Below are 22,159 nucleotides of genomic sequence, written 5' to 3' on the forward strand. Positions count from 1 at the left end.
TTAAAAAAGAAACATTTCTTAAAAATTTTAATTAATTGTTTATTCTTCCTTCAAAAGATCCTACAATTTTTCTAAATAAACTTGATGGTAAAAAAGAATTTTTTTTTTTTTTTTCTTCATAAATTATTCCTTTGATCATTCTACTTTTTTCATAATTCCACAATAGCTTCAAATAAAAAAAAAAAATAAAAAATAAAATAAATAAATAAAAATGTTCGTAAGAATATGTCTTTTATTATATATAGCAAATAAACATAAGTGTATTAACACATATATAGTTATATGAAATATATATAGATACAATTATATAATTGCTAGATATATAAATATTTATTTCAGTTTAAATAAAAAAAGAAAAATAGTAAGAATTTTATATAAATTTTTTTGATTTGATTTCCTTATATGTATAAATTTACTTATAAGAATACAAAAAAAAAAAAAAAAAAATTTATATATAATAATAAATAAAATATAATAAAATATATTAAAATATATCTTTACCTCAGCAGTATAATAGACTTTTTTATTTTTATATTCAATATACCAAGTAATGTAATAATTGTTATAGTTCCATTCTCCAACTAAATTTTCTGATATTTTTACTTTTCCATTTTCTAAAATATGAATAAAAAAGGATTTTTGTTTTTGTAAAAAAAAATTATATGTAGTTATTTCCCATAAGCAATTTTTTAAAGGATGAATATTTTGATTATCATAAAATCCATATCTATGTAATAAATTTTTAAAATTTTCTTTCCAGCTTTTTATTTTTATGAGATAATAAAAGCTTCTACTTGTCTTTAATTTTTTAATTGATAAAGAATTTTTTATTTTTAAAAAAAATTTTCTATTTTTATATTTCCAATGATTCTTATAAGAATTTTTGTTATATATTTCCAACTTTTTACAATCTATTGTTGCTATTTTTATGTTACATACATTTGCTATATGAATAATATTTAAAAGAAATATTATACTTATTAAATGGTTTTTCATTATTCCTTTTTAATGATATATACATACATGTGTATGTAATTTTATTAAAAAAATTATAATTATAAAAAAAAGAATAAAAAATATATAGAAAAATACAAAAAAAAAAAAAAAATAAATAAATAAAAATAAAAGTTAAAGTAAAAATAAAATTAAAAATACTAAATTTTTATACTAAAAAATAAAAAAAAAAATATTCATGCTTAAATATGTAGACATTATGTAATTAAATTCTCTAAAGGTAATATTTTTTTTACAAATTTATATTTTTAAATTTCTATCATCAATTATCTCATTTTTCTTTTTTTTTGTTTTTTATCTTTTCTTTTAAAAATAATAAATTGAAATTTTATTTTTTCTATATTTCATTTATATCACTTTCTGACTCTACTCCGTAATTATCTATATATTTATTATTATGCAAAATTTCTCCTGATTTTCTTTTTAATTCTTCATCCCTTAATTCTTTCATATCTTCTTCACTTAAGCAAGTAAAAATTTTATCTACTTTAAATCCTTCATAATCAAATAATTTTTTTTTTTTTAAAGATTTTCTTTCTTTATTAATCTGTTTTATTCTTTTTCCATTTTTGTCATACATATGTTTCATTGCATATTGATAATTCTTTATTCTTTTTAATTTTTTCTGATCTATTTTACGAGCTTTTAAAGAATTTTTCTTATTATTATAAAATTTTTTCTTAAAAATAGTACTCTTTATTTTTAAAAAAAAAAAAAAACATTTATTTCTTTTAGTAATTTTTTTTTCAAAATTTTTGTTTATATAGATTTTCGAAAATTTTTTATTAGTACAATCTATAGCAAAAAAAAGGAAAAGGAAAAAAATTAAGAAAAATATATTAGATCTTAGCATTATTAACCTTTATTAAAAGAAAAAATAGTATATTACGTTATCATTATAAATAAAATATTAATTATTTTTAAAAAATAATGCTAAAAAAAAAAAGGATAATTTTTTTTTTTTTTTAAAGTGATAATACAATATTTTATAATAATATACAAAAAGAAAAAAATATGCAAATCTATAAAATAATTAAAAATTTAAAAAAAATTTTCAGGAATAAACAAAGACTAAGGTAAATAAAAATACATATATAGTGAGTTTTATTTTTATATTTATTTGTTTAAATATCTCAATCTGCACACTTAAAAAGCATCGAATGAAAAATGAGTTGAATTTATATTTCCTTCTATTTTATGATCAGCTAAATTTGGTGATGCTTCATAAACCTAAAAAAATATAAATATAAAAAAATACGAATACATAAAAGTATGCATATAAAAAAATATAAACATATAAAAATAGGAATACAAAAAAATATAAATACATAAATATAGGCATATATAAAAATACAAATATAAAAAGGTATAATTACAAAAAAATATGAATATAAAAAAATATAAATATAAAAAAATATAGATATATATATGATAAAATAAATATATGTTACTGTTTCAACTGGTTTTCTTGTATAATTAGTTCCAACACCCTTAAGACCTTGAAATATAAAATAAAAAATATATATGTATTCATAAAAACATAGTTTTTTTTAAATATATATTAACAAAATACCTATATATAATATTTTTGTTGATTCTGCTCCATAATTTTCAAAAAAATACAAGGTCAAATAATTTACATTAAACAAGGAAGTTACCTAAAAAAAAAAAATCTACATTCATCAAAATGTTGCATAAAAAAATTTAAAAAAAAAAAAGTTAAATACTTTTAATGGATATTCAACTGATCCATGAAAATCTTCTGACAACTCTAATTCTTGAATACATTTGAAATCATTTATACTGTATACATATAAAAAAAAAAAAAATTTTAATAATAATTATAATTTTTTAATATATAAATAAATATAATATTAAAATACTGAAAAAGAAAAAAATCTTTTCCATATTTTTTTTTTTAAGTTACTTTTCAAAATCAATATCCTCTCTATTAGAAAAAATTTTCATTTTCTTTGGATAACTTCCTTCTTCTCCACCAATTAGGAATAAACTAACAATCTTTAAAAATTTCCACATATATATATATACAATTTATTTTAAATAATTTTTTATTTTTGAGTAAAAATAATATTGTTTATTTATTTCAATTATATATAAAATTTTATTATGATTAATTATTTATTACTTTACAAGGACTAGTAAAAGGAATATTTATTATCTAAGAAAATAATAAATAAAAAAAGAAAAGAAAAAGAGATAATATTAAGAGAAATTTTCAAAAAGATAATGAAATTTCTTTATCTTTCTATAACAATTATCTCTTTTTGTTACCAATTCATGATCCACATCACTTTCACAGCAATCTAAAGACAACTTATTATCATAAGATTTAAAAATTTTTCTACATGAACCATTTACCTAACTTATGAGAATATATATATATATATATATATATGAATGAATAAATAACAAAAATAAAAATAAAATAAAAAATTTTAATTATCAAATGCATTACTTTTTCATTCAATGCAGTAACTTTTTCAAGATTAATATATTTTAATAAAAATTCTCCACCTTTTAATACTTCATCAGAACTTTTGCATCCACATCCTTCATTATGTAATATAGTCATTTTTTCTTTTTCTTGTATATGAAGATAATATAATATTTTTAAACTTTTTATTAATTATAAATTTGTTGAGATTTTCTATTTTTTAATAACCAAGCTTATGTGCCATATATATTTTTTTTTTTTAATTTATCATTTTTTATATTTATTATAAAAAATATTTTGATTTTTTTAAGAAGATATATAATTTCAATTCTTTTTTTCATCAAATTATAAAAAATTTAGAAAAAAAATCAAAATCAAAATTCAAATTCAAATTAAAAAAAAAAAATAAAATAACATCTTAATTTTTAAAGAAAAATGTGTGAAATTCTCTTATATAACAAAGAAAAACTAATTTTATTTTTTTCATCGTTACAATAAAAAAAAAAAAAAGAAATATATATATTTCTCTTTGAGGTATTTATAAAAAAAAAAAATCGTAAAGAACAAATAAAAGTTTATTAATAAAAAGAATGTTTCAAAAATTAAAAATAGGAAAAATAAAAAAAAAAAAAATTAAAAATAAAGTATGTTTTCTTAATTAAACAAAGACATAACATTTAGTTCATATATATATATGTGCAAAGTAATAAAAATAAAATAAAATAACTTTTTTAAAATATAAATGGTATTTTTTTTTTATTGTATTTTAAAAAATTTAAAGTATTTTGATCTTCTAAAGATCTATTCCATGTATATTGATGTTCTCTTTCATTTATATATTTTGTTTTTTTGTTTTTTTTAATATCAATTTCCTCTATTTTCTGCTTATTTACTTTTTTATTATCTGTTTTTAAAATATTAACTAGATATAAATCTAATATATTTAACATATTCATATACTTTAAAGACAATATTCTTAAATTAAAACAACTGTAACTATTATCGTTTTCATCTAATTTTGCCTCAGAGTATATGTTCAGTAAAGAAATTTTGCAAGTATCAGATAAGCATTCTTCAAAATGTCTTAAATGAAAAAAAATGCGTGCTCTCCACATTAGAAACTGTTCTAAAAATTGATACAAACGATTGCTTAAACAAAATTTTACACATTCATTTATTTTTACCAAAATATATTTTACATTAACAACTGGATGAATAAAAAGATTATCCATTTTCTCTATTTTTTTAGTTATTTCTTCTTCATTTATTATAAAAGATAAAAATTGCTTTTCATAATATAATATGTTTTTCATATGAAATTTGTTATTATCTTTATAAATTAAAAAATCAGCGTTATCTATTTTTTCATTATCTTTTTTTCTTACTTTATTTATTATTTTCTCATTTAATAAATTTTCAATTTCATTTTCGTCAACTAACATTATATTAAAAGTTTTATTATCAGTATTCTTATTGTCATTATAACTATTATTACTAAAACCGTTTTTTTTATATAAAACCAAACTTATAATTTCTGTATCATCTCTATTATTAATTAATTTCTTTTCATTTAAATTAGCTAATAGGAAACAACTTGATTTAATGAAATATAAATTAGAATTTAAAAAAAAATAACTTCCTTTTATATAGTTATGTATTTTATTTATTTTTAAAATATTTAACATCAACCTGGTATAATATATAACTTTATCTATAATGAATAATTTATAATTATTTAAAAATAAAAAATGCAAATTCTCTAATAATAATATAAGTAAAACTTTATCATTTAAGAATGGAATAATACTCCATTTTCTTCTAATTTTTTTAATAAATAAAATTTTATATCTATCTTTTAATTGTTTCCTATATGTAATTAATAGTAAATACTTTAAATAATTTTTTTTCTTATCAATTATCTTATTTGTATAAAAATATTTTCTTAAAATTTTCATTAGAATAGCATGTAAAATAAATGAATAAAAGAGACAACTTTTAATATCGTTTTTGTTATGATAAAAATATACTAAATTATATAAGCTCGCTACATTTAAAGGATTATGAAATAAAGAATTTTTAAGGGAAAGCAAAAAATCATTTGTATTATTGATTGCATAATTAGATTTGCTTACGTTTTTAAGCAAAGAACAACTAGCTTTTTGATACAGTATAGATTTTATATATTTATTTCTACTTAATTTTTCTAAGTTTAAGTAATTATTTGTGGTCTCATCACTAACATTTAAAAAATTATTTTTGTTCCATTTACCTACTAACAAATCCTTTTTTTTTTTTCTTATTCTACCATAATCTTTCATATGTTTAATTGTAAATGTTATTTTTTTCTTATTACTCATTTTATTTTAAAATGCTCATTTACAAAATTAAAAAATTAATTAAAAAAATAAGAAAATATAAAATTTATTAAAATGAATTAAAATAAAATAATTTTCCTATGTGAATTATCCAACATAATTTAAAATTATACTATTAATTTAAAATAAGATTTATAATTCTGTTTAATTACATAGACACATGTATTATAAATTTATAGAAAAAATTAAAAACTAAAAAAAGAAAAATAAATAAAGTTATATATAATAAGATAATTTAAATTTAATATTTTTCTACTATAAAAAAAAAAAAAAATTCAAAACTGTACAAAAAAAAAATGTTCATAAACTATTCGAAACAAATCCAATTAAAATATTCACTTTTAAGAATATATAAAAAAATCAAAATTAAATTATAATTCATAAAAATAATAAATAAAAAATAACAAATTATATCAAAAATAAAAAGTATCCAATTCCTTTTTTCTATTTAACAAAATTCGTATAATTTCTTTTTTTTTTTTTTTTTTTTTTTCAAAGCCTTAAATTTTTCTTCGTATTTTAAATTTGATTTCAAATATATATATATATTTTTTCTATTATTATTTTGCATTTGTACTGTTCATTATTATTTTCTTTTTTTAAAAAGATTTATTATATTTTTTTATTTTATTTTTTTTTTAATGTAAAAAATTAAACATAAAAATACTAGGTATTTATAGCTAAAAATTTAAAAAAGCCTAAAGATATATATTCGCTTTTAATTTTAATATCTTTTATATTTTTATGTATTTGCTCTATTATATGAAAATATTTTTCATTATCTATATTACAGCACTTTTTTTTCAGTGTTTCAGCTATTGTAAAAATTGCTAAGAACAAATGTAGCATGAAAGCATTATTCAGTAAAATAATTATGTTATGATTGTTATTATAATAATATATCATTTCAGATTTTTTTATGTTAAAATTTATGTCTGATATATGAAATAATATTATTAAAAATGATTCATAAAGGAGTTTAATAGATTTAATAAATAAAATATCATTTGATAATTTATCCAAACTTTCTTTTAATACAATTAATTTATTATTATTAGAATATAAAACAATTTCTTCATTTATAAGTAATTCATGTAATTTTTTTAATAAAAATTTTAATAAAAATATTTTTCTTGTTACAATAATGTGTTCTTTTAATAAAATATATGAACATATATAATGTATACCTTGAGAAATAAAATTAATTGATCTTAAGCAAAAAAATTGGAGAACACAATTTTTAATCATTAAATTAAATAGACATTTATCAAAAAATTCGATCTTTATTAAATTGCTCATAATAATTATAGAATTTTTATTATTTACACTCTTTTCACTTAATAATAGCTTACACCTTTGTAATAATGAAGAGAAAAACATATTAGAGTCGTTTTTTAAGATTAAACTAGTCGCTTCGTATGAATAATTTTCTTTATTTAAGCTCTCCATTAAAATACCAATTTCACCTATATTTAATTCATTAATGTAAGGATATATATGTTTTATTAAAATGTCTAATATATTTTTGAAATAAAAATCTTTTTTTTCATCTTTTTTTATACATGTTATAAAAGAGTGAAAAATTTTCCCACAAGCACTTAAAAAATTTATTAAAAAAGATTTATTTTTGTATAAATCACTACTTATTAAAATCCTTCTCACTAAAAAATTGACATAATTATAATATGATTTCCAGTACTGCTTATTTTCTACATTTTTCATATTCATAGAAAGATAAGAAATAGATAGTAAGATATTTATACAGTTTTCAGTTGATAAATCATTTTTATAATTTTCAAATTGGCAAACTAATAATTTTATTAAATTAGTTGGATTAAAATTTTTAATCTTAGAGAAAAGAAACACTGACAAGCTTATTATATTTCCATTCATTTTTTGAATTTTTTTTTCTTCTTTATTCTTATTTAACTCCCTATTTATTATTATTTCTATGCTTTTATTACTTTCTTCATTATTTTGTTCTTCACTATTTACATTTTTATCCATCACTTTAACTGCCTCTTCTTTTGTGTTATCTTTCTCCTTAAATATAAAATCGTTTATATGTGTGTTTAAAAAGGAATGACTATGCTTTTTTTTTTTTTGATTATTTCCAAAATCATTATTTAATTCTTCCTCTTTATTGTATAAATAAAATAAATGATTTTTTGTATCATAAGAATTTAGCATGAATTTCCTAAAATTTATGAAAAATATATCTGAAATTTCTAATTTTTGTTCATATTTTACTTTAGAAAAAGCTGACAAGGTCATACAAAAATTTTTTATTGAATTAAATTCTTTAATTTCTAATATTTTGTTTACGCATGATTTTTCAAATACGATATCTTTAATATTCATATTTTTAAATGCTTTAAACAAATACGAAAATGTTTTTTCATCAAAAGTTGAAAAAATTCGCAAACTCCTTAATTTTATATAATTAAACAAAAGAATATCATTAATTTCATAAATAGAGTAACAATATAATATTATAGACATCTCTACACTATTATAAAAGTTTATAAATTTTTTTATATTTAAAGTTATCTTTTGGAATATCTCATTTACATTCATAATTTGAAAAAAATTAAAATTTGGATTATTTTTATTTTGCACCAACCCTTTATGAATACTCAAAGTAGAACATAATAAGACAATATCTTTCTTTTTACACTTATTTAATTTTATATAGATTTCCTTTGCTATATATGAGCATATTTCACATATTTTTTTTATATTACTATCAGGTAACAAATCATTTTTTTCCTTTTCAGAAACAAATGAAAAGGAAATACTTAATAATCTTATTAAGTGATGAAGAGAACAAAAATGAAGTTGCTTATTTATACAATCTAACATTTGTGTCAAAAAAAAATCCTTTAATAAATTAACATTATTATAAGCACTTAAAATGTTTACTATTTGTATAACACCGAAATCGTTTTTTTGTTTTATTATATGGCATTCAAATAATGAAAAGAAGTTATAATATTTTTTAAATTTTAATTTTGAAATATTATATAATAAAAGACTTAAACCTAGCAAACTGTATTCTTCCACTTTTCTATTGCATATCTTTTCTAATAGGAAATTTAAAAATTCCTCATCACAAAAATTTAATTTTATTAAACTATTCATCAAAAGACAGATATAATGTGGTGAATGTTTTTCAAAATAAACGTTATTTTCACTAATTATTTTTTTTTTTGCTTCTTCTAAAAAATATATATTTCTAAAATTCATTTTACTTAAGGAATTAATTAAAGAACATATATGAATTAAATCAAATTCTTTTAAGCGAAGAATGCAGCGATTTAATATTTCACTAAGAATTCTGTCATTTTTATAATCAGTATATGATAAAAAGGAAAATACATTTGTAATAATTTTAGGGTGAATATTTTTTTCATTTATTCTATACATAGTTTCTCTACAATAACTATTCCATAAGCTCAAATTATTTTTGTTTTCTTTAAAACTTTTTTTAATCAACTCAAAAAATTCATCGTTACTATCAGGAAAATTCTGAGAATTAGAATTTTTATTTTTTTCAGTATTTCTTGCAATAATTGGTGTATTTTTAAATTTTAAAATTACATTAGGTGAACTATATTCAAAGTTATTTGAGCAAAATTCCTTTTTTAATAAATTTCTCTTTGAATGATTCCATACATTATATATTTTTATTACACAAGAATTATACATTATTTTTATCTCCTTTAAAAGTAGCCATTTATTTAATTTTTTTTTTTTTTTTCTATTTTAATTATTCTTTAAATTTACTTTATTTTTTATTCTTTTATTTAAAACAGATATTTATACATCGATAGTTATGAGAACTAATATATACATTACCGCAAGTTTTTATTTTTTTCTATTGAGTCGTATTAAAAGTAAAATGTTATAAAGCATATATAGAGAAAAGAAAGTTTTCCTTATAATATCAGAGAAATATTATTATTTTTATATATTTTTTTTTTTTTTTTTTTTTTAAATTCCTATTTGTAATATAATAATTTTATAAAAGCTAAATTCTCTATTTAAAAAAAAAAAAGATTAAGAAATAAATTTAAATATTTATTTTCTCTTTTAATTACATCCATTATGAAAAAAGAAAAAATTTTTTTTTTTTTATCTTATTGATTTGCTTGATAAAAATATGAAAGTTAAAATAATTTTAATAATTTTCCTTTTTTCTTCAATAATATTTTTGGAACAGTAAACCCTTAAACGAATTGTAATTTAAATGTACGTTATTTTTTTTAATTTAGTTGTGGTATATTTTTATAACTTTGATCAACAAAAAAGGAAATGAAAAAAAGAGAGAAAAAAAAATATATATATATTTTCAATACATAATTTTATTTTCACATTTTAGAAAAAAAAGAGCTAAAATAAAATAATTGTCCAATTATATGATCAAATAATTATAAAAAATAATTTATGTTTGTAAACAAACGCTATCGAATTAAATTAATAATATAATCTATAAAATCAATGTTTTAATAAAAAAGAAGAAATAGTAAATAAAAATTTAGACATAAATAATATATAAAAATATATTAATTATTTTATGAATAAATAACAATTTTTTTTCTTGAATTGCAAATTAATGTTGTCCAGATGTGTGTGTTTTTATAAAAAAAAAAAAAAAAAAAAAGTCAGAAAAAAAACATTTATACATATTATAGCATGTTTTAATCAATTAAAAATTATATTTAATAATATATTATTTATATAAAAAGAAAAAAATGTTATTTAATATATAAAGGACAACACTTTAATATATAAAAAATAAAAAAAATATATTTTAAAATAATTAAATAAAAATGCAAGCATATTCTCATTGATCACTTAAAAAAATATTAGCTTAAAATAATTTCTTTTTTTGGCTATCATTTGAAATTATATTTTATATTTCTTTTTTTTTTTATATTAATTTGGAAAACAATGAAAATTATATCCTCTTTAGTTATATAAAATGAAAAGTTATAATTAAAAAAAAAAAGAAATACATGTTCGTTTATATATATATATTAAACATATACACACATATATACATACATATATACATTCGTTTGCATATATAAATAATGATTATTAAATGTATTTAAAGTGTGAATTATTATTGGATTTATATATATATATATATAATATAATATATAATAAAATTAATTATTTGTATTATAAATGAAAATTCTACTTAAGAAAGTTAATATTAAAGATTAAAAATAATTAAATCAATATATGTATTATTCATTGTATAACGTTCATTGAAAAATATATTTTTCTTTAATTTTTGTTAATTTATTTAATAAACATGAAAATTCTCCTATATATTAAATTGACTTTTCACTTTTTTTTTTTTTATTTAATTTCATATAATAAATAAATATCTAATTATTTATTATATCATCTGTTATATAAATATGTAACTCATACTAATCTTTTGAGCTACATTATATATATAAATAAAATAAGAAAAAAAAAAATTCCTATAAGTTATTTGTATTTTTTTTTCTCTTTTATCTTTTTTTTTTTTTTGTATTTCTATCTTTTATCTAGTAAATCAATATTTGGTATTTATTTTTTATATTTTTATAACATTTATTTAATTTATTAGCAAATTTGGAAGAAATTGTCTTTTTTTATTATTATTTTTATTTTTTAGTATTCAACTTTTTTATTTAAAATTGTACCTGAGTAGAAAAAGATATAAATTCAATTACATTATTTTTTTGTTTTCTTGTATATTTTTATAAAAATTATTTTAGTGATATATTTTTTTTTTAATAATTTTTAAAAAAAAGAGAGAAGCATAAAGTTGTGAACACTTCCATAGACAAAATCTTTTTTTTTTTTTGTATCTAAAGTTTACAGCTGAACATTAATTAAAATTACATAAAAAAAAAAAAAAGAAAAGAAAATAATAATAATAATAAAATAGTCTATCTAAATATATTTGTTTTATAATTTTTTTTTAAAACATGAAATTATTAAAGCTTTCCTTTGTACGATATGATTTTATTATTTCCAAATTTTTTCTCCTCGTATCCTTTTTATTTTTAATGTTATTATCTGATAATTTTATTAAAAAAGAATATTTTTTTAATATAGAAATACAAAGTAGCAAGATATGCCATTTTTTGCAGAATAATTTTTATAAATTAGAAAGAGTATTTTTGTGCACATCTCTTCAAAAAAACTTTCTTTTTAATGATTGGAAGAGCTTAAAAAAAAAAAATCTAATGAATCATAAAAAAAAAGTAAAGGAAGAAAATAATATTAGTAAAAAGACAAAGAAAAAAAAGAAAGAAGAATTAAAGGAAGATGATAATTCATTAGATCTTGTAATGGATACAAATAATCCTTCTTTAGATGAAAATGTTCTTGAAAAGTCTAAATTGGTATTCAAAAAATTAGACAAAAATAATAATAATCTAATAGATTTCAATGAATTCAGGACAAATGTAGAAATATTATCAAAAAGTGATGAAATTAATACAAATATCTTAAATTATCTGTTTCAGCTATTTGATGTAAATAAAGATAAAAAACTGAATTACACTGAATTTTTATCATTAAATTCCTATGATTTTAATTATGTTAAATTAATTCAAATTTTATTTGATGAAGAAAATATAATAGATAAAAGTACCATATATGAGTATCTGCATATTTACTTTTCAGAATTTTTAGAATATGCAATTGAAGATGATAAATATATTTTGGTGAGAAAAAACAATTTAGTTCATATGCTTTCAGATAATTTTTTTAAAAATAATAAAAGTAAATGGGACATAAATGAAGACGAAAAGTTACAAATGGAAGAATTCCAAAATTTTCAAATGTCCTTATTAACAGATATTAATCATTTATCAAGTTTTTTGCAATTGGACTATAACCTAGATGGAAAAATTGATATTGCCGAATTATTATTTTATATTAACAATGACAGTACTGTTTATGACAAATTGTTTATATATATTAAAAATAATAAAAGAAAAGAGGATGTATTTAAATATATTAAAGAATCATTAAATATTGATGACACTATAATTTTCAATTTAAAAGTTTTACTTTATTCATTTGATATTGATAATGATATGCTGCTAGATTTAGAAGAATATAAAAATCAAACTGAAACTGTTTTTATTTTGGATTCAACACCTGAAATAATCTACGCTACTTAAAAATATTTAAAAAAAAATAAATTCCTGTATATATATACGTATTTTTTTTTTTCTTAAATATATGTGAATTTTTATTGTTTCATAATTTTAGTAAATATTATACTTTAATTTTTTTTTTTGTTTTTCCTATACTATTACTATTATTTTTAAGTAGCTTTTTTATTTTTTTTATTTTAATTATAATTCACTTAATTTTTTTTATTAATAATAAATTTACTATGGATCATAGCGTAAAATTATGAATAATATTACTTTAAATCTTATAGAATTTCTTTTTATTATACTACTTTTAATTTTCTTATTTGGAAAAGAAAAATTAATCTTTTTTTATTTAATATTTATCGTTTATTATACTTAATTATAGTGAATGGGTTTCTAATGTATATATAAAGGATAATAAATAGTGAATAATAAACCTCAAAGAAAAAGGATAAATATTTAAAAGAAAAATACATAATAAAAAAATTAATAATTAAATATAACAGATTGTTGTAATGTGTAGTAATTTCTCTAAAAAATAAGTAGATCATTAAAATATATAAAAAAGTTATATACATACACTTTTCTTTTTAAATTAAGAAAAAACAATTCTAAAATAATATTCCTTTTTTAAATGACCAAATTATTAAAATCCTAAAATATAATATATATATATATATATAAACTTTTATCTATATTCCAATATTTATGAATTTTATAACAAATAAATGTAATGAAAAAATATTTTTAAAATAATATATCTAAAGTTCTTTACAAACATTTTCTTATATATATTTTAAGTAGAATTTTAAAACATTGTTGTATCAACAATACCTATAACATAAACATGAATATTTTCTTTATAAAATAGCAACTTCATTTTTATTTTATTTTATTTTTATTTTATTCTCTTAATAAATTATAAATAATAATTTGTTGAATTATTATTTCTTTGGAATAAATCTCTAACTTCAAAAGCATTGTTAAAATGGTTAATTATAAAAAAAAATTTTGCATGCTCAAAATATTTTTATTTAATAAAACTTACGCGTACATCCATGCGTTTTTTTTTTTTTTCAATTTTTTTAACAAAAAAATATATTATAAAGAGCTAAATTTTATAAGTGCAGTACTCAAACTTTTTGCATACATATATAAAAAAAATTTAAATTTCACATAATTTTCACAAAAAAAAAATATATATATATATATAAACATTATATGCGTGCATAATTATAAAAAAAAATTATAATTTCTTTTTGTTGTTAACTTACAATAATCTCTTTGTTTTAACTTTTTTTTTTCCCCCCCCTTTTTTATAGCAATGATATTTTGAATTATGGGATTCTTAGTACAAAATGAAAAGGTCATTAATAAAAGCTATAAAGGAGCATACATTGAAAATAAAATAAATGAGAAATATTTGGATTGTAATAAGAAAAAAAAATTTCTTTATTCTATATATGATTTAAATAAAAATGAAAATGATAACAATATTTATAATACATGTAAAAATTTAAGCACAAACAATTTTTACTTAAGTGAAATAAATAATGCAAATAGTAGTAATAATAAGTACTATTCAGAAGTAAATACAAGCAATTTAAATAATATGAATAATGAAAAATTATTAATAAATAAAATTAATTTTAATGATAACAACGATTCATGTGCAAAAGAAATTAATTTATATAATGGTCATGATAATAGTAACTCATTGATAAATGATAATAATTCAAATAAAACTAATAATTTATTTTTAAATGTAAAGAATGATTCATTTGTAAACAAAAGTGAATTTAATAATACAAATTTTCAATTTATAAATAAAAGAAATTCAAATAAAATAGATAATGAATCTTCTTTAAATGAAAATATTTTAAAGAAAAGTTGTCAGAACTCATTTATAAGTGAAAAAAATTTAGATAATATAAATAAAATAAATAAAGAAAATAGCATAAATAAAATTGAAAATACACAAAGACTATATAATAATGAACATAAAACAAATATTGATTATTCTAATTCAAATAAAAGTAATTTTATTAAATTAAATAATTCTTTTTTAAATGAATATAATTTAATAAATGGAGATATATTAAACAAAAAATATATAAAGCCATTTAATAATAGTGCTATAGAAAAAGACTTTATTAAAAATTTCTTTGATTCAAATAATGAAAATAATTACTTTAATGTAAACAATAAACAGAATGAGGTTATAAAAAAAAAAATAGAAAAAAAAATCGATGAAAATGATTATTTATTTCACGCCATTAATGAACTTTTAGAAGTTGGATTAAAAAATGAGTGTATACCTTTATTTGAAAGGCTTCAGCAAAATCTCTTTTTTTTAGTAATGCTTGCAAATATTCCGAATGAAAATTTTGATGATATAGAAAGTAGTTCTGATTATTAATTTATCAAAATAATGATAATGATGTTAAAAGTAAATTATTCAAGACAATAGTAATTAAAAAAGAAATTTCATTTTTTTAATTTTTTATATATATTATATTTATATATATATTTTTAATTTTATTTTTTTTTCTTTTTTTTTGTAATATATGTAAAATGAGGCTCATTTAAAAAGATCTTTAATGTGAATTTTTTTTATTTAAATTTTTTTTTTTTTTTCATATTTTTATTAATACAGTTAATTAATTATATTTTTAAAATAACTTTTATTGTATTACCTTTGTCAAACTAAAAATTACTAATTTTAAAAGCTTTCTTTTACAAATTTAATTAATTTAAAATAAGAAAAAAAAAATACAAAAATCTATATCTTATACATATAATGAAATATCATAATAATGAAAATTTTTTTTCATATTTTAATAAAATATTAATAATATTTTTTTAAATGTTAAACAGTTCGAAAGATAAAATTCAAAAAAAATATAAAAAAAAAATTCCTAAAAAAATATTTAAAAAAAAAAAAATTAAAATTAAATTTTAAAAAATATTAAAGCATAATTAAAAAAAATTAAGTTATTAATTAAATACATTTAAATAGAGTATAAGAACAAAAAGGAAATTTAAATCAAATAAAATAAATGTATTGCTAAAAAAAAACAATTCATTTTATTTTGCTCTTTACAAAATTCTTAAATTTTCATTTTTTTTTTTTATAAAATAAATATTAAATTAATTTTATATGTTAGATAAACTTCGTATATTCTTTAAATCTTCTTTATATGTATATATATATCTAAGATTTTTTTTTAATTAAAATTTCAATAAAAATACATATACTATTACAATTTAAATGATATTAAACAAATTACCTTATAACGTCATATAAAAATTTATATATGTGTAAAACAATGAATATATATAATTTAATAAATAACTACTAAGAAACTTTGAATCCTGAAATATGTATAGAATATTTATATTTCGTATTTACAAATTTATTATTTTTTTTTTATTAAGTTTAAAAATTTGATTCAAGATGCGTATTAAATTGATCAAAGTTCTTTGAATAATTAGTATCTGAATCATTATGTACATTATTAATATTAAAATTTTGATAATTTTGATATGGGATATTATTAATAAGAGGATAATCTATATTATTGTATGTATTATTTTGGTTATATAACATTCGAGTGTTTAAATTATTTAAATCGTTAATTTCTGCTTTTGGTGAGCTAAAATTATAAGGTATAATTTTATTATTTAATGATTCGGATACATTAGATTTCGTCTTTTTATCAAGAACATTTCCTTGTGAGTAATCTTCTTCTGATTTTGTATAATTAGATTGGTTATTAATAAAATCAAAAGCATAATTATTTTTATAAGAATTCTTAATATATGTCGTAAAATTTTTATTAATATTATCTAAATATGAACAAAACAATAAATGCCTATGCATGTTATTCTTATCTAGAAATTCATAACTAACTTTTGATGTCTCATCAGCTATTGCTTCCCAATAATGCCAAACTGTTTTAGGAATCCTAACTTTTAAATTAACCTTTCCATAACTTTTTTGGGGTACATTACATCTCAAATATGCAAATCCCTGATCATACAAATTTCTTAAGTTCACATCATAAGAATCGGAATTATTATAAATCTCATGAAGAGTATATTTCTTTGCTTGAATTAGCAAATTATCTCCCCAATCCACTAAGAATTCACATTCAAGTGTAAACAAATCTCTTAAAACCATTCCACCCAATTTGTTAAATGTTATTTTTATAAAACAAAAATTCTAAAAATAAAATAAAATAAAATAATGAAGAAAAAAAAAATAGTGAGAAGAAATCAGCAAAATTTTCATATTATTAAAAAATAAATAAAATTTTAATAATTTTTTTTTTTTCTAATATATTTTTACTTTAGAATAATTTTCGTCAGCAAAACCATTGCTTGGGTATATAGCAGATATCTCAAAATAGGGTTCATCTAATTCACTTTTCATTGTAGGAAGTAAAATATTATTATCATCAAGAACTAATATATCTAATTCTAAACAACTGTTTCCTTTGCTTTTTTTTGATTCTTTGTTTATAGCATTATCTTCATAATATTTTAATTCTTCATTAACAAAATCAGTCGCTTTTTTAATTAATTCCTGATTATATAATATCAATGCCCTATCTAATAATAATTGTTCATTGTTATTATCTATGCTTGCAATACGTGGATCAAAAAAACTAAAATTCCAAAAAAAGAAAAAAAAATTGTTGAAACAGATAAATTATAAAAAGTATACAAATAACTATATTTACAGAAAAAAAAAAAAAAATGAAATTTTTTCTTTAATTTTTTTACTCATTTCTAACGGAATTATAATAATGTAACTCTGGAATTCCTAATCTCCACATTACTTCTTTCCAACAATCTTAAAAAAAAGAAAAAAAATTTATATATATATATATGTATATCTAAAATTATATATGTAAATAAATATAATATACTTATATTTCTTTGGTAATGTTCTGTTGCAAATTTTTGTTTCAAAATATGTCTTCCACATGCACGGCATAATGTTCTTTCACTTTGTCTATAATAAAAATCTATTCTTATATCTCCTATAAATTGATCTCCTCTTGTAACTGTCCTAATTTTTATCATGTCAGTTAAAGGAAATTCCCATAATTTTTCAAATAATTCATCAACTAACAAAACTGTTTTAAAACCAGTTACTCTTTGATTTATTGGTCGGATATTCTTATAAAGTTCACTAGGTAAATCCTCTATTTTATAAGTCTTCCAATTTACTCCACTTTTTAAAACTGTTAAATTTTTTAAATATTCCTTTATTTCTTTATAATTTAAATAAGTATAATTATGTGACTTTTTAGGAATAACAAAATTTTTGTACAAGAAATTAGTTGTATTTTCTTTAATTATATCCCCATAAACTTTTACAATTTCATCGTTTTTTTTAATTGAATTATTTTTTTTTCTTTTTCTTCCTTTATCCTTTACTTCATTTTTTTGTATATTTTTATTTTTAATTTTGACTTTTGCTTCTGCTTTTATACTATTTTCATTGGTCAAACATGTAAAATTGGAATTATTTATAATATTTTCATTCATACTTTTCACAGCATCAACATCATTTGATGGTAATCTTAGAGTACTTTCATTATTTTCACTTGAGGTTTCACCTTTAATATCTTCTTCATCCAACTCATTATTTTCGTCATCAATACTTTCTAATTCTTTAATCTCTAATTCATTTATTTCATCAGTGTCATTTCCATTCCATTCTTTAACTTCATCCTTAACGTAAAAGTTATTTATGTCTTCATCATAATTGCATTCAGTTATCTCATCCTTATTATCATTAAAATTATTTAATTCATCATTCTCTTGTATTTGTTCAGGTTTTTCATTATTATCTTCAATGTTATGTTCATTAGTGTTACTTTCTATCTCGTTAAATTCATTTTTATCTTTATCTTCATTATACTCTTCACTGCATTGAAAATTTCCATTTAAACTACTTCTATTACATTTTTTTTCATAATCACATACTTCAATTTTTTCCTCGTATTCCACTTTTTCCTTTATTACACCATCATAAATTCTCTCATCATATTCATTTTTTTCTTTATTAAATATATCCAATGAATGCTTCTTCAAGCCACTTGCTTCTTTATCTATTAAATGAGAATTATTAATATTACTAATATTAACATTATTATTATTGGTATTATTATCATTATTAATATAATCATTAATATTAAAATTATCGTTATTATTACCATTGCTATTATTATTATTAATATTAAAATTACTGTTATTAATATCATTATTAATATAATCATCAATATTAAAATTACTGTTATTATTATCATTATTAATATAATCATTAATATTAAAATTGTCTTTATTATTATCATTGTTATTATTATCATTAATATTGAAATTATTGTTATTGATATCATTATTAATAATATTATCATTGCTGTTATTATTATTATAATTATTGTTATTATTAATATCATTACTATTATTATCACTGTTATTATTATCATTACTTTCAGAGAATTTCTCATTATTAAAATCACAAATGTTATCTTCTATAATGATACGCTCATTTTGTTGTCTAAGGATCTTCCTACAAATTAAAAGAACTTTTCTATAGCAATCAATATATTTTGTCTTAATTTGTTTATTTTTTAAAATTTTGTCATAGCATGTCGTTAAAGTGCATCTATCATTTAAGGAATCATTGTTATGTTTCAAATCATGGTGGAAAATTTTTTCATTAATATCTTCCTCATTTGATAATTCATTATTCTCATTTAACTTAATTTTTTTTTTTATATTATTTGTATTACAAATGGAATTTATAAAAGCATCATAATTAAAATCCAATTTTTGTATAGAACTATTAATTCTTTTCTTAAATTTCTTTTTATTTAATATTTTAAAGTAATGTAAATAGCTTGAGACATTCATTTTTTCCACACTTTCATTTGATAAAAAGTAGTTACAATAATTTTCATATGTTAAATCGTCATCGCTTAAATATTTACAAAAATAATTATTACTACAAAAATATGTAATTTTTTTTTTCTTTTTTCTTCTCATATTTCTAAATATACAATTGTCATCAGTGTTATAACATAATTCATCATCATTTATATTCCTTCTAATTCTATTACCTAAATTATTATTATACGTATAATTTTTATCTAATTTACTTGAACTGTAACTATTTAAGTTAAAATTATTTCCTCTCCTTAAGGAATTAGAATTATAGTCCATATTCTGAAAATTCACTTTTTGATTATCAAGAAATATACTATTTGAACAACTTAATTTTTCTTCTTTTCCAATATTTAATTTTTTCTTTTTAATTTTCTTCTTTTTTTTTTTCTTATTAATTGAAGTTCTATTTAGTTTACTGTTATTATTTCTGAAAACTTTAAATGTATTTATACAATTTGAAAATTTACTTTTATAGGACGCCAAATTTCTATTTAATTTATACAGCGCATTCCTTTTAATATAACCATTGTAAATTTCTATATTGTTTTTTCTAATACCAAAATTAAAATTATAATTTCTAATATTTGAATATGGTGCATTGAAATTACGTTTTTGCTTCATTCTATTAGGTAACTTATTTTTTTTAATATTTTTTAAATTTTGTATTTTTTTTTTTTTTTTTCTCTTTTTTAATGCACTTATATTATTTTCATTTATATTTTGATAACTTTCTTCTATTTTTTTTTCTTCCTCAGTAATAATATTTACCTTATAAATATTATTACTATCATCATCCGTTTTACTATTATTATGTTGTTTTATCAAATAATTCTTATTTTCATTTAATCCATTAACTGTAGTACATTCATAAGATTCATTGTTTTGTTCATATAATTTTACATTCTCATTGTTATTAATGTTTTTACATTCTTCATTACTTTCATTTAAATTACTTATTTTTTTTATATTTTCACATAATTCATTAACACTATCACTATGATGAATATTCTCACTGTTCTTATTATCAAACTGATAACACACATTTACTGCACCATTATTTTGTTCTTCCTTATTTTTTTCTTCGTGGATATATTCTTTATTTGTAAATTTATTACCATTATTTTGATATTTCGTGTTATCTATATCATTTACTTGATTACTATTATTAGTAGTAGTAGTAGTAGTATTATAAATATTACTCACATTATTATTTTTACAATTAATACTACTATAACTATTATTTGCAATGGTAATATTTGCTCTAACTTCATCTTCAATTTTATTGAAATGATAAAAATGTATATCATTTAATTTTATCTCACTTGTCTTAAAAAATTTATTGGTATCTTTTAAATCATTACAAACACTATTATATTTATTATAATAATTTTTATATTTAAAAATATCACATATATTGGCATTTTTCTTTTTTATGCTATGTTCACTAAATCTTGCATTGAATGCTTGAACATTTAAGCTCTTATCTATATGTTTATTTAATAAAATATCAGAGTTATCATTTATATTATTTTGATATCCATATCTACTTGTAATAAGTCCACATTCACTATTATTTATTCCTATTTCTTCAAAATTTACATTTATTTTTACCCTATTTTTTATATTGGATTCAAAACTGCTTACTCTATCATCTATGTTACTTGTATTTATATTCTTCTGATTGTAGCAATTTAAAATATTTAAATCATTTTTTATTTTTAATTTAAAATTTAATATTTCATTATTTTCATGACTAAACGATTCATAATAAGATTTTAATTTAGTGCTTATATCATAAATTTCATTTAAATTATCATCTTTTAAAACACCTTTATCATGAATGTTATTAAAAGACGGACTATTCTGAGGGGATTTTGCGGTGTATGAGTTAAAAGAAATATTCTCCATTTTTTTTTTTTTTAATATTTATTATTTAATGTCCATTATTTCTTTTATTTTTATTTCTTCTCTATCTTTGTTTATATATATATTTTAAATAAATATATAAAAACAAATTAAAAAAAAAATATATAAAAATAAAATTAAATTTAAAATAAAAATAAAATAAAAAAAAAATATACTATAAATAACTATAATTAGTTAAAGGTAATAAAATACATAATGGTGTATTTCTTTTTTTTTTTTTTTAATGTATTTTTATTAAGTTTGAAAAAAAA

General features: G+C 17.3%; 8 protein-coding genes across 8 annotated transcripts; 2 read left to right on the plus strand and 6 right to left on the minus strand.

Annotated features, from left to right (window-relative positions):
• Nucleotides 1-31: 31 nt before the first annotated feature.
• On the minus strand, nt 32-996 carry PRELSG_1266600 (conserved Plasmodium protein, unknown function; the record flags this gene model as incomplete). Its single annotated transcript, XM_028678485.1, has 2 exons — nt 32-166; nt 502-996. The coding sequence occupies 2 exons, from the start codon at nt 994-996 to the stop codon at nt 32-34; spliced, it is 630 nt and encodes a 209-aa protein (XP_028534770.1).
• Nucleotides 997-1,351: 355 nt separating this feature from the next.
• PRELSG_1266700 (conserved Plasmodium protein, unknown function) lies at nt 1,352-1,867 on the minus strand (the record flags this gene model as incomplete). Its single annotated transcript, XM_028678486.1, has 1 exon — nt 1,352-1,867. The coding sequence occupies one exon, from the start codon at nt 1,865-1,867 to the stop codon at nt 1,352-1,354; it is 516 nt and encodes a 171-aa protein (XP_028534771.1).
• A 293-nt stretch (nt 1,868-2,160) lies between these two features.
• Nucleotides 2,161-3,607, minus strand: PRELSG_1266800 (thioredoxin, putative; the record flags this gene model as incomplete). The annotated part of the gene is made up of 8 exons (XM_028678487.1): nt 2,161-2,244; nt 2,466-2,512; nt 2,588-2,672; nt 2,742-2,817; nt 2,942-3,033; nt 3,161-3,193; nt 3,307-3,393; nt 3,491-3,607. The coding sequence occupies 8 exons, from the start codon at nt 3,605-3,607 to the stop codon at nt 2,161-2,163; spliced, it is 621 nt and encodes a 206-aa protein (XP_028534772.1).
• Nucleotides 3,608-4,200: 593 nt separating this feature from the next.
• Nucleotides 4,201-5,826, minus strand: PRELSG_1266900 (conserved Plasmodium protein, unknown function; the record flags this gene model as incomplete). Its single annotated transcript, XM_028678488.1, has 1 exon — nt 4,201-5,826. One exon carries the CDS (start codon nt 5,824-5,826, stop codon nt 4,201-4,203), a length of 1,626 nt encoding a protein of 541 aa, XP_028534773.1.
• A 684-nt stretch (nt 5,827-6,510) lies between these two features.
• On the minus strand, nt 6,511-9,552 carry PRELSG_1267000 (conserved Plasmodium protein, unknown function; the record flags this gene model as incomplete). The annotated part of the gene is made up of 1 exon (XM_028678490.1): nt 6,511-9,552. One exon carries the CDS (start codon nt 9,550-9,552, stop codon nt 6,511-6,513), a length of 3,042 nt encoding a protein of 1,013 aa, XP_028534774.1.
• Nucleotides 9,553-11,834: 2,282 nt separating this feature from the next.
• ACBP1 (apicoplast calcium binding protein 1, putative) lies at nt 11,835-13,040 on the plus strand (the record flags this gene model as incomplete). The annotated part of the gene is made up of 1 exon (XM_028678491.1): nt 11,835-13,040. One exon carries the CDS (start codon nt 11,835-11,837, stop codon nt 13,038-13,040), a length of 1,206 nt encoding a protein of 401 aa, XP_028534775.1.
• Nucleotides 13,041-14,358: 1,318 nt separating this feature from the next.
• Nucleotides 14,359-15,438, plus strand: PRELSG_1267200 (conserved Plasmodium protein, unknown function; the record flags this gene model as incomplete). Its single annotated transcript, XM_028678492.1, has 1 exon — nt 14,359-15,438. The coding sequence occupies one exon, from the start codon at nt 14,359-14,361 to the stop codon at nt 15,436-15,438; it is 1,080 nt and encodes a 359-aa protein (XP_028534776.1).
• Nucleotides 15,439-16,458: 1,020 nt separating this feature from the next.
• Nucleotides 16,459-21,890, minus strand: PRELSG_1267300 (conserved Plasmodium protein, unknown function; the record flags this gene model as incomplete). Its single annotated transcript, XM_028678493.1, has 4 exons — nt 16,459-17,244; nt 17,371-17,689; nt 17,808-17,877; nt 17,954-21,890. The coding sequence occupies 4 exons, from the start codon at nt 21,888-21,890 to the stop codon at nt 16,459-16,461; spliced, it is 5,112 nt and encodes a 1,703-aa protein (XP_028534777.1).
• Nucleotides 21,891-22,159: the final 269 nt, after the last annotated feature.

The sequence above is a fragment of the Plasmodium relictum genome (genome assembly GCF_900005765.1).
Source record: "Plasmodium relictum strain SGS1 genome assembly, chromosome: 12".
In the NCBI taxonomy this organism is placed as follows: domain Eukaryota; phylum Apicomplexa; class Aconoidasida; order Haemosporida; family Plasmodiidae; genus Plasmodium; species Plasmodium relictum.